Source organism: Globicephala melas, chromosome 5 (genome assembly GCF_963455315.2).
Source record: "Globicephala melas chromosome 5, mGloMel1.2, whole genome shotgun sequence".
NCBI classification, from domain to species: domain Eukaryota; kingdom Metazoa; phylum Chordata; class Mammalia; order Artiodactyla; family Delphinidae; genus Globicephala; species Globicephala melas.
In genome coordinates this window covers 63,834,461-63,853,341 of record NC_083318.1, presented here as the reverse complement: position 1 = coordinate 63,853,341, position 18,881 = coordinate 63,834,461, and the positions used below count along the sequence as shown (strand labels likewise).

The 18,881-nt window shown below is 36.7% G+C and overlaps 1 protein-coding gene across 1 annotated transcript in view; it reads left to right on the top strand.

The window, feature by feature from the left end:
* SMIM14 (small integral membrane protein 14) overlaps positions 1-18,881 on the top strand; it is a 71,584-nt gene that overhangs the window by 14,723 nt on the left and 37,980 nt on the right. The window contains exon 2 of the mRNA XM_030881080.2: positions 11,663-11,772. Coding sequence (XP_030736940.1) covers positions 11,698-11,772 — 75 coding nt within the window. The 5' untranslated portion in view covers positions 11,663-11,697. The remainder of the gene's footprint in view (positions 1-11,662; positions 11,773-18,881) is intronic.

The window sequence follows — 18,881 nt, the reverse complement described above, 5'->3', positions numbered from 1 at the left end:
TTTCTGACTCATTTCTTATGAAGGATATGAATTTCTTAGTTATATTGCTCTTGGAAGCTGGAGCAGGGAACTAACCCTTATTGAAGACAAGAGGAAATGAGAGGTTGGCAAGAGTAGGGAGGTTAAATAAGGGTACATATTTTTATAATTCAACCTTGAGAAAAATAAAGGAAAAATCAAGCTGCAGTATTTCTGGGTCCTTAGAACTGATTGCTCTTCTTTTTTTGATTTTTTTTTTTCTTTTAAGGGAGGATTGGATCTGAGATGTGTAGAGGATAAGCTGACGTTTTATTGTTTTGAATGCTTGCATGGAAAAACAGAAATGCCTAATACACAGTACTCTGCCTCTAATCAAAATTAATTTATAAATTTCTTGGTAGAATTTCTTTGAGGGCAATCCCCTAAAGTTTCTGGAGAACAATGAATGTTTGTGGAATTAGTAGTACATTACCCAGGACTTGGCGGTCCAGTGGTTAAGACTCCACTCTTCCACTGCAGAGGGCGCAGGTTCGATCCCTGGTCGGGGAACTATGATCCTGTATCCCATGTGGCATGGCTAAAACAAAAAACAAAAAAACAAAAATAGTACATTACCCAGTATTACTAACTTAAGTAAAATGTCAGTGCTGATTTTTTTTTTTTTTTTTTTTTTTTTGGCGTGCTGTGCTGCATGTGGGATCTTAGTTCCCCAAACTGGTGCCCCCTGCATTGGAAGCGCAGACTCTTAACCACTGGACCACCAGGGAAGTCCTAATCTATTTCTTTTTATCATTTATAAGAACTTTCCTAGGGTCACCTGGAAGTAGTGGTAGTCTGCTTTGTCTCCTCTGTTTTGTAGGCTTTCCTTGTTTTTTTTTTTTGTTGTTTTGTTTTTTTAATGTCCTTGACAGTTTTGAGGAGTATTTGGTTAGATATTTTGTAGAATTCCCCTCAATTTGGGTTTGATTTTTCTCATGATGAGATTTGGTATTATGGTTTTGGGGAAGAATACCACAGAGGTGAAATGCCCTTCTCATCACATCATGTCAAAGGGTATGTGATATCAACATGACATATCAACATGATGTTTACCTTGATCTTTTGGTTAAGATAGGGTTTGCTAGGTTTCTCTACTATAAAGTTACCTTCTTCTGAATTCTGTTCTTTAGAAGTGGGTCACTAAGTCTAGTCCACGTTCAAGGGTGAGCGAGGGTTAAGCTTCACCTCCTAGAGGGTGATAAATCTACTAATATTAATTGGAATTCTATAAGGAAGATTTGTCCCTTTCCCTCCTTCTACTTTCCCCTCCCTCTGTGAGAGTATTTTAAAGCAAACCACAGATAACACACATCATTAATAAGAACGTTTTTATAGTTCTTGATACATATTGCCAAATCCCTGAAGGGTTGTAGATGTTAACTGTAGGACTAGCAATGTATGACTGAATTTTCATGGTACTTTTTTGGTGTTTTTCTTTTAGGTGAAAGTTTACATTTTTTTTTAGAAGTGAATTTTAAAAAAAATTTATTCATTTTTGGCTGCTCTGGGTCTTCACTGCGGCGCACAGACTCTTTGTTATGGCGAGCAGGCTTCTCTAGTTGCGGCACGCAGGCTCTGGAGTACACGGGCATAGTAGTTGTGGCTCGTGGGCTTAGTTGCGGTATGGGATCTTAGTTCCCTGACCAGGGATTGAACGTGGGCCTCTTGCATGGGGAGCATGGAATCTTAACCACTGGACTGGACCACCAGGGAAGTCCCCAAAGTTTACATTTTAATTTGCATTTATTTGATTTACTTAGGGTGACCTTTTAAAATGTTTGTTAATTAGCTGTAGCACCTCTTTTGGGAATTATCTTTTCCTTGGTCTTTACCTATTTTAAATATTTTTTAGAGACTTTCTTGGCTATTTTAACTCTTTTGTCTCATAGACTTAAGAGATTTATTTACCATTTTGCTTACTGGCCCTTCATTTTTTTTTTTAATTAATTAATTTATTTATTTTGGGCTGTGTTGGGTCTTCGTTTCTGTGCGAGGGCTTTCTCTAGTTGCAAGCGGGGGCCAGTCTTCATCGCAGTGCACGGGCCTCTCACTATCGCGGCCTCTTTTGTTGCGGAGCACAGGCTCCGGATGCACAGGCTCGGTAATTGTGGCTCACGGGCCCAGCCACTCCATGGCATGTGGGATCTTCCCAGACCAGGGCTCGAACCCGTGTCCCCTGCATTAGCAGGCAGATTCTCAACCACTGCGCCACCAGGGAAGCCCCTGGCCCTTCATTTTTAATCATCTTCAGGGTTTTGTCTTTTATTCAGATCTCATGACCACATCATTCATAGTCCTGTTGTATTCTTTTAAAATTTTTTCCTCCTTCTGTTACATTTACCTACGTATATGATAAGGAAATTTGCTAGCTGTTGTAAACAAGAAGTAAACAAGAAGCAAGTAAACAAGTAAGGCTATTTTAGGTAAAAGTCATGTAATGGTAGTTCCATTCCAAATTAATTAATTGTGGGTTAATTAATTGTGGGTTAATCTAGCATAATTTAGCAATAATCTAGGATTATTTGCTTTAAAAATTCATGACTGATTCTCCCAAGCATTTTATGTTAAAAGTACTTTTAAAATATTTACTATTTTGCAGTGTGTTACAAAAAACCCATTTCAACCCATTTTAAAATTACTTTTATAATCTTGAAACCTATGTTGACATTTTATTATATTTTGGGAATTTTTGTTATCCCTAGGTATTTGTAAAATACTTTCTTTTAAAAAAGCATAATTTATTTTAAAGAAGAAACTTAGGAGATAACAGCTTCTTACAAAGATATATCCCAAACCAAATATTTACTTCTGTAAGAGGAACCAAGATGAACTTGCACACACACATACAAATGTATTAATGCTTTCCCCCCTAAATCTTTAATGGCTGGAAGACTTTTTTTTAACTTCATGTTAGTCCTTAACACATATGGCAACAACAAATAGCTCTAAAATAAAAGCTGAAGTAAAAGTGTCAAAAAAAAAATCCAGGGTTTATGTTTATCCTTCAGTTCTTCTAGCTTGTCCTTGGAAGAAGTTAGTAAGTTAAAGCATTAAAGAAAATGAAAATACTCTCCAATTAATATTTCACATTGTCATTGGATGTTATTTCCAATTGCTCTCTTGTGATTTTAGATCTATTATTCTGTGATTTGCAGTTCTGTTAACTTTTTAGTTAATAGTCTGATAGATATTTAAATAGAAAAATTTGTCAAAAGAGACCCTTATAAATCTGGGTTTGGAGCCATCTAGAAGAAAGGGAAGCAAATAATGTATAACAAGTTCTCAATCTTACTATGACATAATGGACTAATAGTAATACAAAGAGCTCCTAAAATCAACTAGACAAAAAGAGTTTGAAAAAGAAGAAATACAGATGCCAATAAACTTGAAAAGATGTGCAGCCTCATTAGATACAAAATAAAAGCAATGAGACATATTTTGGGGGTCTGACATTCTGGCAAAAATTTTTTTTAATGTTATAGCCATATATTATTATACTATTAGTGATAGTAATAATGTATGTAATTACGATGCTATGCAATTCGTGATATGTACTATGTGCTATTGATAGAAATAAAATTGGTAAAGGCTTTTTGTGAATGCCCTTAGACCTAGAGATTTCATTTTTTTGTACTTAGTCCTACAAAAATATGGGCACAAAGATGTTTGTTGCAACATTATGTTAACAAAAATGTTGGAAAGGCCCTAAGTTATCTCTACTAAAGGAATGCTAAAATTGTATGTTTGTGTTTTGGAGTATTATGTAACCATTAAAAAGAATGAAGTAGAGCTTTATATATTGGAAGGTCTCCAAGACTTTTTATGTTATAAAAAAGCAAGTTGCAGAACATGTATAGTATGATCTCATAAAACCTACTAAAATGATGGATATAAATACATATAAAAAGACCTGAAAGTATTCACACCTGGCTGTTAACTATGGTACCTCTTGGGAAAGGGAGTAGAATTGGGGAGAGAGGAATGGGAAGGTTGGCATTCGTCATTTTACTCTCTGTGCTTCTAGGGATACCACTGATACTAAATATATAACATTGGTAATGTTGCTGTTTTACAAATATTTGCTACTAAGAGTATTTGGCCTAATCAAGAACCACTTTTGAGAAGTTTATTTCCCAAGGAATCAATCCTGTATATAATAAGCATGCAGTTCCATGGCATAATCCTAGAAAACACAGTAGTAGAACTACAGTATCTACTTTTCCACCTTTTCCAAAGTTATAAATAGGCAGTTAAGTTTGACTCCCCAAAGATGAAATAAGGTAGGTTAAACCCACCCAGCATGAGCTGGAGAGTTTAAGGTTCTATCGGCAGGTAATGAATTGGTTAACAGCACTGGAAAATTCCTTCAGCACATACAGAAACAGGATGACTCAACTGACTTATTACAGCTGAACTCTACCAGGAAAGGTTTGTTAGTTGTAGTTGAAGGAAGAAATGACCTGGATCTGAGGGATATGGGGAATTAATTGCATTTGCCCTCCCAAGATACAGAGTGGATTATTTTACTGCTTTCCTGTGCTAAGAGTTGTTTAGGAGTGGATGGTTTGAGAGCTTTAGATGTATTTTGTCCTTTATGCTGCATAGAAAGTCATCTGTAAACTGTTGCTTAATCTACCCCCAGAGTTAGATTGCTATCACAAATATTCATTATACTGGGAAAATACTGATAAGTTAAATACTTATTATGGAAAATCTTAAAACAGAAAAAAGTAGAAATGTATAAAAGCTCTCCTGTACCTATCACTCAACTTCAATAATTATCAACTCAAGGCCAGTTTTATTTCTTCTATGCCTGTATTTACTTCCCTCTCTCCTCTCCAGGATTATTTTGAACTTTTTCAGTGCACTATTCTTATTTTTATGACTTAGGCCTTTTGTGACCAATTGGAATAAAGCTGGTTGTCTTCAAGGGTCAGACCCATGTCTTTGACATTATTTAGCATTGTTCTCACATATATATCGAGGAGGTGAATAACTCCTCTGAAACATGAAAAGCAAAAGCATTGTTTTAAGTTACTTTCTATCAAAAGCCTCTTCTAGGCTGATTTACCAGAATTCTGACTCAGTAACCCGGTTTTGTCTTACTCAGGATAGAGCAGCTTCTTAATGTCTTTGGACGCCAAAGGATTTAAATGTGGGGTGGGATTGGGTGAGTTTTTTGCTCTAGTGCTTAGCTGGTGGTGTGCATTGACACTTGCTCTGAGGTCCGAGCCAAAAGAGGACTTTCCATTCTGTTTTTTTAAGAAGTAATTTTAAAGTGGAAACTATTAACTGAAAACTGTATAGTACTTAAAACAGCTCAAGTTTACATGCAAAAAGTTCCACAGAAGCATAGCACTATTGAGCAATATCCTTTTTATAAATGCATTTTCTCATTTTACTGGAGGCTAATTAAGACCAACAGATACTTTAAATTCTAGCTGATATACATGTTCCTGGCATATATAGATACAGAGAAAATAAACATTGTCCAAAATTCAAAAATATTTATTCATTGCTATGGCTTAAGCAATGAGGGAGGTGTTTAGAGACAGAGTGATGACTAAAATAGGTTCCTGCCTCCGAGCTGTATTTTTTTTTGGGGGGGGGCGGTGGTAGTGGTGGAATCTAATTTTGTAAGTCAAATGGATTAAAAAGAGACTTAAAATGCCTGTTTTACAATTTTTATGGGTGATAAAAACAAGTCTCCTTTTATAAAAGTCTGTTTGCTAGTACTTTGCATTTCTGTGTCCAGGGGCTATAGAACTGGATAGACATTGGGCATTTTAGTACTTGAATTTTATTTTAAAAAAACTTAGGACTGTATCTTTTAATTTCAACCAACATTTTAGTGGCCTGGCAAGGCATTGAGAGGGAGGAAGGACCAGTATCTGTAAGTGGACACTTGCACATGTCCACACCCAGCACAGTCTGAGCCCTTGTTTCCGTATGGACAGTTTGAAAAAACAATTGAGAAAGACTTTCAGGGGTGAACTTTATCTACATATAAGGGTAAATTATATATTTTTTCAGGGTTTTCTGTGTAGGGATGTACAGTCAGTTGTCTAACATGAAGGCTTATCAATTAAAAAAAAAAAGTGTGGAAACAGAGTGGCCTCAGACAAAACTGTGAAGTAGTCAGAGTTTGTGTTTGGTATTTCCTACCTTCTGGAGAGTAAAACTCTCCAGCTTAGGTTGCCTGCAACTCCACTTCCTTCCCCTTCCAATCCCACCTGCCCTTAACTCAGGCAAGAAGATATTAGATGGGAAGTAGGATTTCCCTGACTGTTCTGCAACTAGATTTCACCTCAGCGTATCTTGGATGTTTCCCCAAATCATCACATAGAAATTTGACTCATTCTTTTTAACAGCTGTATAGGATTTCAGGTACTCATACTATTGTTTATTTAATTAGAGCTACATAAATAAACACTTAGAATTACCATTTTTTGCTCTTATAAAAAGTGTTGCAGTGACCATTCTTATACAAAAATTTTGCATGCTTATTTGGATATGGATATCTAAGTTATCTACATAAATTTTCCAATTTTCTGATAAAAGTGTTTAGACTTGCACTTCTTCCATTTTGTATTTGCTTATTGGCTCTGTTTTCCTGTGAACATGCTCTTTGCTCCTTTTTTTCTGTTAGATTGCCATTTTCATATTGATTTTTCAGTTATCTGTAAATTAAGGAAATTAACCCTGAGATGTGTTGAAGTTTTTTTTTTTTAAAGTTCTTTGTCTTTTTATTTTACAGTATATTTTTGGCTTATAGAAACTATATCATTTTTGGCTGTCAAAATGATTGATCCTTTATAGGTTCTTGGATTTATGTTCTTCTACATGTATCCCAGTGGTCTTCTTGTAGTTATACACTTGTGACTTTTTTAATTAAATTTTTTCCATATTTTAAAAGTTTTAATATATAAGTACATAGTCATTATAAGAAATGTTTAAAAATTGACAAAATGAATGGCTGTCCCCCAAATTATATTCTCTCCCCCAGAGCTAACCGCTAATTAAGTTTGATGTATTTTCTTCCAGTCCTTTTGTATGCATCATACTTTAGTTTAAAAAAATAGACAACTATTCCACCATTTCTGAATAGTTATGGTTTAAGATGGCACCTTTATCATATTCTAAATTCTAAATAGTCCATGGTTTAAAATAGCACCATTTTAGAAACACAGCTGAAGATTTTGGCTCTGATTTTTACTAAGAAATTTCAGACAGTAAACTAGGAAATTTTTCAGAGTGACAATATGTATAAAATCAAACCTTTGGATATGTAATCTCTCACAGAAAACTATATTTCAGATTATTACACCTACCTGTGTCATATGTACAACACTGTAGTCCTTTGAAGTTCATGTTTTCTGGAATAAATGACTTTAATTTTCTTGTCCATAAATAACAAATAAGTAATTCTTGCTTAAAAGATTCAAATAACAAAGGAACATATATGATTCCATTTATATGAATTGTTTGTAATAGGCAAATTCATGGAGACAGAAAGCAGGTTAGTGGTTAACTAGGGCTGGGAGGAAGAGAGGGAAGTGAGGAGTGATTGCTAATGGGTATAGGTCTTGTTTTGGAGTGATGAAATGTTCTAAAATTGTGGTGATGGTTGCACAGTTCTGTGAATACACTAAATATTGATTAGTACACTTTCAGTGTCTGAACTGTATAGTATGTGATTTATCTCAAAGAAATTGTTATAAAATATCTAAGTAAGACATGTATATAGATATAACAATAGTAAATATTTGAAGAATAACTTTTATAAATATTCCAAAAATAAATAACTAAAATAAAACAGACCTTTACACATTATACATTCTGCTAAAATCATGGCGTCCGTTTGTCAGCATTCTTTTCTGATCCATTGCTCTAGTTGACTATTTCTGTGTGTGGCCTCATTTAAAAAAATCACTCATACATCTAGAATTTGTTTTGGTATAAGGAATGAGGGTAAGGAGTCAGCTTTCCCCAATACCATTTATGGAATAACTTGTCTTCCCCCCCAGTGATTTGATGTGCTGTCCTCAACCTATAAATTTCTATAATGGACGTCATCATCACTGACCTATTGAAGGAGCATTTTGACTAGGCTCCCTATGTTGTCTTTAGCTTCTTTACTGTCAGTTTTCCATAGTGCAACCAAAGTGATGTTTTAAAAACACACAGGCATTAAACCTTATGGACTTCACATTGATCTTTGGATGAAGCCCTAATCTTGAACATCGCCTGGAAAGCTGTGTGTGGCCTGGCCCATTGACCTCTCTGGTCTCATTTCAGACCATTCTTCTTGTTGTCTGGATTGCTGTCTGAATTCCAGCACGTCGCGGCTTTCTTTCAGTTCCTTCATCAGGTTATACTCTTACTCACTACAGGGTCTTGCACTGCTCTTTACTTTGTGTCTAGAATGCCTCCAGCCCTAGATCCCCATACCTTCCACTTCGACCTTACCCTATTGTATTCCAGTGCATCCTTCCACTTTCAACTCAGCATTAACTTCTTTAGTAAAATCTTCCTAACTCCCTAGATAAGTTTAGAACGTGTATATACTCTATAGGCACCTTTTATCTTTTTTTTTTTTAAGTAAGAGCTTTATTGAGATATTCACATACCACACAGTGCACCGTTTAAAGTGTACAGTGGTTTTTAGTACATTCATGGAGTTGTGTGACCATCACCATAATCAATTTTAGAACATTTTCTTCACTCGAGAGGAAAGCCTGTACCAATTAAGCAGTCAGTCCCCATTTCTCCTCAAGCCCCTCAGTCCTGGATAACCACAATGATTTTTTTTTTTATTGTGATAAAACATACATAAATTTCACCTTTTTAACCATTTTTTGAAGTCTGTAATTTAGTGGCATTACATTCACAGCATTGTACAACTATCTCCACTATCTGTTTCTAAAACTTTATCACACCAAACTCTTAAGTTATTACTTATTAAGCAATAACTCCCCATTCTGCTCTCCTCCAGGTCCTGGCAACCACAATTCTACTTTGTCTATATGAATTTGCCTATTCTAGATATTTCATATAAGTGGGATCATATGAGTCCTTTTGTGTCTACTTATTTCACTTAGCATAATGTTTTCAAGGCTCATCTGTGTATCAGAACTCCATTAATTTTTATGACTGAATAATATTCCATTGTATGTATATACTGCATTTTGTTTATCCATTCATCAGTTAATGGACATGTGAGTTGTTTCTACTTTTTGGCTGTTACGAATAATGCTGTTATGAACACTTAGCATACAAGTATCTGTTTGAGTCCCTGTTTTCAAATCTTTGGAGACAAATAGCTAGAAGTGGAATTGTTGGGTCATTGATAATTCTTATGCTTAACTTCAGGAGCCATCAAACTGTTTTCCTGAAAGGCCATTTAGGAGGTTTCTAATTTCTCCACATTATTTATTTCCTTTTTTAAATTAAAGTCAAAAATAAATAAATAAGTAAATAAAATTAAAGTCACCCTAATACGTGTGAAGTGATATCTCATTGTGTTTTGTTTTAAATTATTTATTTATGGCTGTGTTGGGTCTTCGTTGGCTGTCCACGGGCTTTCTCTAGTTGCGGCGAGTGGGGTCTACTACTGTTCGTTGCAGTGTGCGGGCTTCTCATTGCGGTGGCTTCTCTTGTTGCAGAGCACGAGCTCTAGGTGTGCGGGCTTCAGTAGTTGTGGTGCATGAGCTCAGTAGTTGGGGCTCGCGGGCTGTAGAGCGCAGGCTCAGTAGTTGTGGCACACGGGCTTAGTTGCTCTGCGGCATGTGGGATCTTCCTGGAACAGGGCTTGAACCCGTGTCCCCTGCATTGGCAGGCGGATTCTTAACCACTGCACCACCAGGGAAGCCCTGCATTGTGTCTTCGTTGCTGCACGTGGGCTTTCTCTAGTTTTGGCGAGCAGGGGCTGCTCTTCGATGTGGTGCGCAGGCTTCTTATTGCGGTGGCTTCTTGTTGTGGATCATGGGCTCTAGGTGCGTGGGCATCAGTAGTTGTGTTATACGGGCTCAGTAGTTGTGGCTTGCAGGCTCTAGAGCACAGGCTCAGTAGTTGTAGCACACGGGCTTACTTGCTCCATGGCATGTGGGATCTTCCTGGACCAGGGCTCGAACCCGTGTCCCCTGCATCGGCAGGTGGATTCTCAACCACTGCACCACCAGGGAAGCCCCCTTTGTCCATTTTTAAATTGAGTTGCTTTTGTTATTGAGTTAGAGGGGTTCTTTTTGTAGTCTGGACATTAAGCCATTGTCAGATATATGATTTGCAAATATTTTCTCTCATTCTGTGTGCTGTTTTTTCCAGTCTTTTGGTCCATTTATCTTTTATAACATTTACAAGTTTGCATTTATAATTTTTAAAATATTTAGATTAATATCTGTCTCCACTATTAGAATGTGAACACCCTTAGGGTAAAGACTGTATCAGTTTTTGCTCACTTTTATATTGCTAATGCCTAGCACAGGTGCTAAATATTTTTTGAATGAATGAAGGTCTTTTAAGTTAATTTACGAGTTCCATTGATCGCCTATTCCATCTTAAATATCTGTAGTACTCCATCTTGTTACTCTTATTTTTCAAAATCTTCCCAGCTATTTCCTGGCTTTTACCATGTTCATTCATGTAAATTCATGCCCCTCCTGCCCCCCACATTGGTATCATTTTAGATAACTCATTTTTTTCTTTTAGAGGGCTTTCTTGGTAGGATAAAGGCTGCAGAGTTGCCATAGTCAGCTTAGGCTGTTATAGTAAAATAGCACAGACTGAGTGGCCTAAACCAGCGGTCCCCAACCTTTTTGCACCAGGGACCAATTTCATGGAAGATAATTTTTCCACGAGGGATGGGGAGGGATGGTTCAGGTGGTAATGTGAGCCATGGGGAGTGGCAGATGAAGCTTAGCTCACTCACCGGCCACTCACCTCCTGCCATGCGGCCTGGTTCCTAACAGGGCATGGACCAATAGCCGTCCTGGGGGTTGGGGACCTCTGGCTTAAACAACAAACATTTATTTCTCACAGTTCTGGATTCTGGGAGGCCCGTGATCAAGGCATTGGCAGATTCAGTGTCTGGTGAGGAATCTCTTCCTACTTTGTAGATGGATGCCTTCTTGCTGTATCTTCACATGTTAAAGAGAGAGAGATATCAGTCTCTTCTTTAAGGGCACTAATCACATTTATAAGGGCTCCACTCTCATGACCTCATTACCTCCCAAAGGCCCTGCCTCCACATACCATCCCCTTGGGGATTAAGGCTTCAACATACGAATTTTAGTGGGGACACATTCAGTCCATAGCAGTACTGGGGCTAACAAAGTTTAAGGATTTGGTAATTAAGCAGAGTAGGGCTCTAGTATCATCAGCTTCACAGATGGGGCCAGTATAGAGTATCTGAAGACATTTGCATTTACAGGAAATCAGTTTGATGGTAAAGTGGTAGCCAACCATTTGTGTAGATTCATAATTCATATGATTCGTAATAAATTCATATATTTAAGTCATTAATAAATATGAACTATACTTAATTTAAGAAAACTGTTATGAATCTATACATACATGAATTCTTTATAGTTCAAGAGAAAGAGTAATTCTGAATAGTAGTCTTATGATATTTTTTCCTTCCTCCTAGATTTAAACAGTCAAGTTAAATCAAGCTGGGTAATCATGGCAGAAGGTGGATTCGATCCCTGTGAATGTGTTTGCTCTCATGAACATGCGATGAGAAGGCTGATCAATCTGGTGAGATGAACAGAACAGTCCTATTCAGAACTCAACTGTACCGCTCTGTCTTGTTTTTGGGAGCATGTTGTTTATTGGAAGATTTTCATCTGATGGGCACTAAAAATTATTTCATAATTGAAATTCCACAGTGGTTTAAGTCATAATGGTTAAAATGCTTGCCAGCAGTTCTTTTATTAGAGATAAAAACAGATTGCTGTCTTTATTTATGGTAGATGTTTGTTGGCGAAATTCACCATCATGGGTGGGAAACACATTTGTGTAAAGGCTTTTCTGTTCCGTATTTTTTTTTTTGGCCACACCATGTGGCACATGGGATCTTAGTTCCCTGACCAGGGATCGAACCGACACTCCCTGCATTGAAGTGCAGAGTCTTAACCACTGGACCGCCAGGGAAGTCCTCTGTTCTGTATTAATGCATATGATTTTTGGCTATACGGAGCTTGTTTACCTGATAAACTGCTATGAAGTCACACTTCCTCTTATGATATAGTTCAAATCCTACTCCAACAAATGGCATGACAATAAAAATTTCTATAGCTTATTTCCAGATCCAAATCAATTATTTGACAGAGGCAGATTTCTGAACAACAGGGTTTGAGTGTAGTGAGATTTCAACTGTAGGTTTTTATAGACTTTTTTTTTTTTTTTTTTTTTTTTGCCGTACGTGGGCCTCTCACTGTTGTGGCCTCTCCTGTTGCGGAGCCCAGGCTCCGGACGCGCAGGCTCAGCGGCCATGGCTCACGGGCCCAGCCACTCCGCGGCATGTGGGATCTTCCCGGACCGGGGCACAAACCCGTGTCCCCTGCATCGGCAGGCGGACTCTCAACCACTGCGCCACCAGGGAAGCGCCTTTATAGACTTTTACAGCTTAAATACAGGGCTGTTTATGTACTGTACTTTATACTTTTTATATACAAAGGAAACATTTGACCATTATTAACAATAAAGTACAATTGACCCTTGAACAGCATAGGTTTGAACTCTCAGGGTCCACTTACATGTGGATTTTTTTTCAATAGTAAATACTGCAGTACTACACCATCTGCAGTTAGTTGAATCCAAGGATGTAGAACTGCATATTTGGAGGAATTGCGTTTACTGAGGGCTGACTATAAGTTACATGCGGATTTTCAACTGTATGGCGGGTTAGCGTCCCTAACCCCTTCATTGTTCAAGGGTCAACTGTATATTATTATTATGTTATACATTATAACAACATTTTGCTGTTTTAAAATACTCTTGTACCGGGGTATATTATTATAGGCCAGTTAATAAAGGCAGGTACAAACATTTGCTGGAATACTTGAATAAGCAAGTTTTCTGCTCACTCATTGTCTGTGTACAGTGATCAGAAGTACATTGATTGTGAATGATGTTCCTTTGAGAATTAGCATATACTAGGACTTACGATCCTTAAGAATGCCTTAGAGGGATAGAAACAAACTAAGAACTTATAAATTAAATCAGACACTTGTGAGTATAGAAATAAAATGGCAATGTCATATCTCTGGTAATTGATGTAAAAATAGATTAATCTGAGAAGAGTTTAAAAAATATTTTCTCCCGTTTATGAAGTTTGAGCTGATAGTTTTTAATGTCTTATTTCAATCAAACATAAGGCAAATTTTTTTCAAATTACTCTGATATTAGGAACAAAAAATAGACTTGTAATTTAATTGTGGTAAAATTTCCCAGTAGATTAGTTTTTAATAAGGGCTACTACCTCTTTTTATTTCTTAATATAGTATTTTTTATTTTTAACATGCTTTATTCTATTAGCTTTGCTGCTTTTTAAGAGATGACTAAAACTAAGCCCTACTTTTTTAGGATTCCCTGTACACTTTACTTTAGTAGATTGTCAAGGAAGCCATGTTTAGCTTTTTCTTTCTTTTTCTAATGGGCACACTAATTCATGCTTGATGGGACGTTACTTATAGCATTCTTGGTTTGAAGTACTTCGTAATTGTGTGAAAATAGATTTTAGATTTTTACAGATCTTTTAAAAGTCCACATTTTTTAGTGTAGGGTGGATATTTTCACACAGTATAAATTACTGATGGATGATCCCCTTATGTATAACATGCTGATAGCAGTATTGAAGATTCCAGAGGGAGGAGAAACTCATTTGATTCATTAAGAAAACTTGCTGGCAAAGTTTGATAGATGTTTGTTTGAATTGAATTGTGCTTTTTAATTTTTATTTCATGTGTATTTCTTCTTCTTTTATTTAAATTCAGAATCAAGCAGCATTTTTGGATCATATCTACATTGTTCATATTTAAGTGGTTTCTAAACATTTTTCCTAAGAAGTATCGTTAGAAATATGGTCTCTAAAAAATAAAAATAAAAAAAAAAGAAATATGGTCTCTAAATTCAGAAATTCAAAGATTTATGAATAATACTATTTATTGTAGCATTATTTATAGTAATAAAAAGTTATAAGCAACCTTAATGTTGACTAGTAGGACAGTGGTTATATCATGGAAATTCATATGGTAAAATTTGTTTACAATAGTTGTCTTTGAAAAATATTTTAAAACAAGGGAGATGTGTGTGTTACATGAAATGAAAAAAAAAAGATGTACAAATGGCGTTTAGTAGATCTTGCGTTTGGGTACACATACACATACACCCACACACCCACCCATTTCATGTACATGTGTGCATAGGAAGAAAGACTAGAAGAGAGTACACCGAAATGTTAAAAGTGGTTATCTCTGGATTCTGGAATATGGGCTGAGACTTCTCTTTTATACTTTCTTGTATTTTCTGTGATAATAAATCTTATAATCAGAAAAAGGTTATCTAACAAAAACTATCAGTATTTTCATTTGAATGTCATTGTATTCTTTTGTAATATGTCAATACTAGACTTTTCTACCTCTCAGGCATCCATTATCTTCTACTCATAATTTATAGGACCTTTTTTCCCCAGTATCTGTTATCTTATTACCCTGTGGAACTCTAAGTCTACATCCTGTATTTTATTTTATTTTATTTATTTAAATTTTTTTTTTTTTAATTTATTTTTGGCTGCGTTGGGTCTTTTGTTGCTGCGCGCGGGCTTTCTCTAGTTGCGGTAAGCAGGGGCTACTCTTCGTTGAGGTGCGCAGGCTTCTCATTACGGTGGCTTCTCTTGTTGTGGAGCACGGATTCTAGGTGCACAGGCTTCAGTAGTTGTAGCATGCAGGCTCAGTAGTTGTGGCTCATGGGCTCTAGAGCACAGGCTCAGTAGTTGTGGCACATGGGCTTAGTTGCTCCGCAGCATGTGGGATCTTCCTGGACCAGGGCTCGAACCCCTGTCCCGTGCATTGGCAGGCGGATTCTTAACCACTGCACCACCAGGGAAGCCCCAGCCTATGTTTTAAAAGCAATTTATCTGAGGGTATAATTTTTCTATATTAGTTATAACTACCAGAATTTAGATGTCTGCATGCTTAGGAAGCTCATAGATACAATAATACTGTGTTATAGTATGATAACAGTGCAGAGATTTATTCTCATTTTTTTTAAAATGGACATCTAATTCATCTTTGTAATAGTGTACCATGTCATTAATTTCAAGTTCTAACTTGGAAGTTTTATTATTTTTGACCTTATGTAATAAAATTGGATTTTCTTGTGTATGATGAATATTTTCACACAATATAAATTACTGGTGGATGATCCCCTTATATATAACATGCTGATAGCAGTATTGAAGATTCCAGAGGGAAGAGAAACTCATTTGGGGAAACTTGAGGATCTTAATGATTTTTTTTATGGTTAGCTCATTAGTTGTATGTTGGGTTGCAATTTTTGTTTTGCCTGTTCTGTGGAAATAGATGGGCTTTGCCAAGGGATATATTCAGCTTAGAAGCAGTTAAGATTTTACCATTAGTTCCTTTCCATTTTAATAAAGTTCTGTTCATTCACAATTTAAAACTAATTTATTTTCCTGATTTAGTAATGATTTCAGTTAAGGTTCTTCACTATAAGTAATAGTTTTAGGTGATTTAAGCAGAAAAGGACATATTAAAAAAATATTATGTGGCTCACATTGGCTAACCTGGCATGGAAAATGGATAGGATCAAAGGGAATGTAAATGCCAAAACGAGCCCATGCTCCAAAACAGCCCAGCCAAAAAGCGGCTGCTCCTGAATTCCAGACTTTTGTGTATCCAACTGTTGATGCAACATCTCCATTTGGACAAATAGTAGACATTTTGTACTTGATGTGTGCATAACTGAACTTTTCTTGTCCCCAACCTTATACTTCTGTCTTCTCTATTTTTTTTTTTCCTTTTGGCCACTCCATGAGGCTTAGTTCCCCGACCAGGGATTGAACCCGGGCCACGGCAGTGAAAGCACCGAGTCCTAATCACTGGACCGCCAGGGAGTTCCCTGTCTTCTCTATTCACTCCATTATTCTGGTTGCTCAGGCAGCAGCTTTTGTGTCATCTTTTACTCTGTTCTTTCAACCCCATGGCTAATGCAGAACCAAATCCCTTTGGCTCAACCTTAAAAATATATATCCAGAATCCAGCCATTTCTCACACCTCCAGTGAAACACCCTGGTCTAACCTACCATCATCTCTTGCCTAGGTTATTGAAATTAGCCTCCTTGTTGGTCTCCTTGCTTCTACCCTCTTGCCATCTCCATTTTCTTCAACTTTAGTCTCACTACAGGAGTTGAAATGATCTATTTCCGATAAGTCAGGTAATGTTCCTCCTTTCCTCAAAATTCTGCAGTAGTTCCCCATGACACTCATAGTGGAAAAAAAACAAAATTTATGTGGCCCTATGTGATCTGTCCCCCTTCACTCCCCTGGTTCCCGTTTGCTCACTTTGTTCTACCGTTTCTGGCTGCCTTGCCACTCCTGAAAATACAGGTCACATACAAAGGATCAAGTGTCTAAATGGCTTTTAGACTTTTCAATAGCAAAACTGGAAGGCATTAGCACAGTGACTTTAAATTCTGAATGGAAATTATTACCAATCCATCATTCTATATCCAACCAAACTATCAAATAGGAGGAGAGTCTTCAAAATTCTTACCTCATGTACCTTTTCTTAGCTGGTTACTAGAGGATGAACTGTTTTTCACCAAGATGTAGGCATAAATCAAGAAAGAAGAGATTTCGAGTGTAGAAAGCAGTAGATCCAGCATATGAGAGAGGCAAAAGTAATTTCCAAGGTGATGGTGAATGGAGATCCCAGGATAATGGTGAAGGGACATTCCAGGGTTATAGCTACCCACATGCTTTCTTGATAAAGGAAGCTGTTTGTATACCCTAACTGCTCACCCAGCCTAGTCCTTCATTAATAAATATGAACAGAAAAACAAGCAAAGAGTTGAAGAAAATAAAAGGACTACAATGTGGTCGCAGGTACAGCTACATTAGAAGACAAGATGAAATAGTTAGATCCTTCTAATATGAAAAGTCATTATGAATGTATAGCTATAAATGCAGACCCATACAAGTATGTTATGCTGTTCTTAAGTACCACCAGCAACATGATTTTTTGAAATGGTAAAGTTTCAAAGTCACCAAGTTTTCAAAGTCACCAAAGTCACCAAATTCTTGGTAGAGTCATAAACAAAACTAAGTATAGTCTTCCCTTGATTTAAATGTGAAAGTCCAGTTAAATTCCTCGTTAATTCTGTGTCGAGTATAACCATCCAAAAAATACTTTGTGTTTTTCTTTGAAATGGAATTAGATTATATTATAGGCTCAAGTTTTTCACTTAGTGCATGTGTGGCAGGACCTTTGAAAGTTAGGGGGGATACAAGCCAGTCACAACAACCAAAGAACTGCCTCTCAGATATCCGTATGCCCTAGTACTGACGCATTTGAGAACCTTTGAATAGGGGGGAGAATTAGGGTTTATTTAAAAAAAAAAAAAAGAAAAAGGAAAACCAAGTAAGCTGAAGGCAGGCAGGAAGAAAGAAGAGAAGCATAGTTAATAGAAAGCATAAAGTAAAATATTATGTGTGAGTGGATTATACTTATTAATAGAGACAGGTTGGAGTTTTTAAATGCTGTTATTTATCAAGGGAGACAGACACTGAAAACAAAATCTCATAGATAAGTGATAAAAGGAGCAGGGGTGTAGGGGAAGCTGTCCCAAAAGAATGTGATACTCTTAATCTCAGACAAAATTAATTCAAAGCCAAAACAGTTGAACACAGGAATACTACTGACAAAAGAGAGAATCCATCACGTCTGGGACAAACTGTTTATGTCCCAAACAACAGAGAATGCAAAAACAATTAGAAATAAAAGAAGAAACATATTTTAGGAGTATCTGAGAAATGTTAGTGAAAGCCATAGAGATGCCTTTGCAGGTTAAGGTTAGAGTATGTGTAGGTCAGGATAATGTTTGTAAATGCATAGAAGAGGTTCCAGGGAATATATCTCAGATTCATAACAGTGGTTTTATTGGGGAGAGTTTGAAGGGAATGTAGGCACTATTTTAAACCCACAGAAATCCTCTGATGTCGATCCTCCTTTTACAAATTAGGACACTGAGGTTTCCCCAGGTATTGGAGCCGGCCAGGGAGTGGCAGAGGCACATTCGAGCTTGGCATTAGCTCCAGGCCCTGTGCTGTTTCTTCGGTACCATGATCTGCTCTGCTTCCTGTCGGTTTCCTTCAGGTACCTTAAAAAAAGCACTATATTTGCAGTCAAGGAGGCGGTAGAGGGATAGGAGAAAACTGTGGAAGAGAGACTCTTCACTGTATTTTTACCTTTTAAAACTATGAGAGTACATTACCTATTCAAATATTAACTTAAAAATAAAACTTTGTAAGCATCTTCAGAGGTATTATAAGCAGGACAGTTCTATAGAAAAACTAGTAATCACAGACTTTTTCCACTGAAGAATAAAATTTTTGAATGCACTGTTATGTGATTTGCAAAGAAAATATATTCTACCATGTTTAGCTTTTTAATAATTTTAATAAGACTGTATTCTCATCTTACCTTTGTTGATTTCTAAATTGGTACAATTTTTCCTCATGTTAAAAATTTGTATGTCTTCTAAGGCTAAATGGACATAAACAGCAATTCAAACTCCTTACTATTGCCTCACCAGTTCTATGTACATTTTGATTATTTAACTG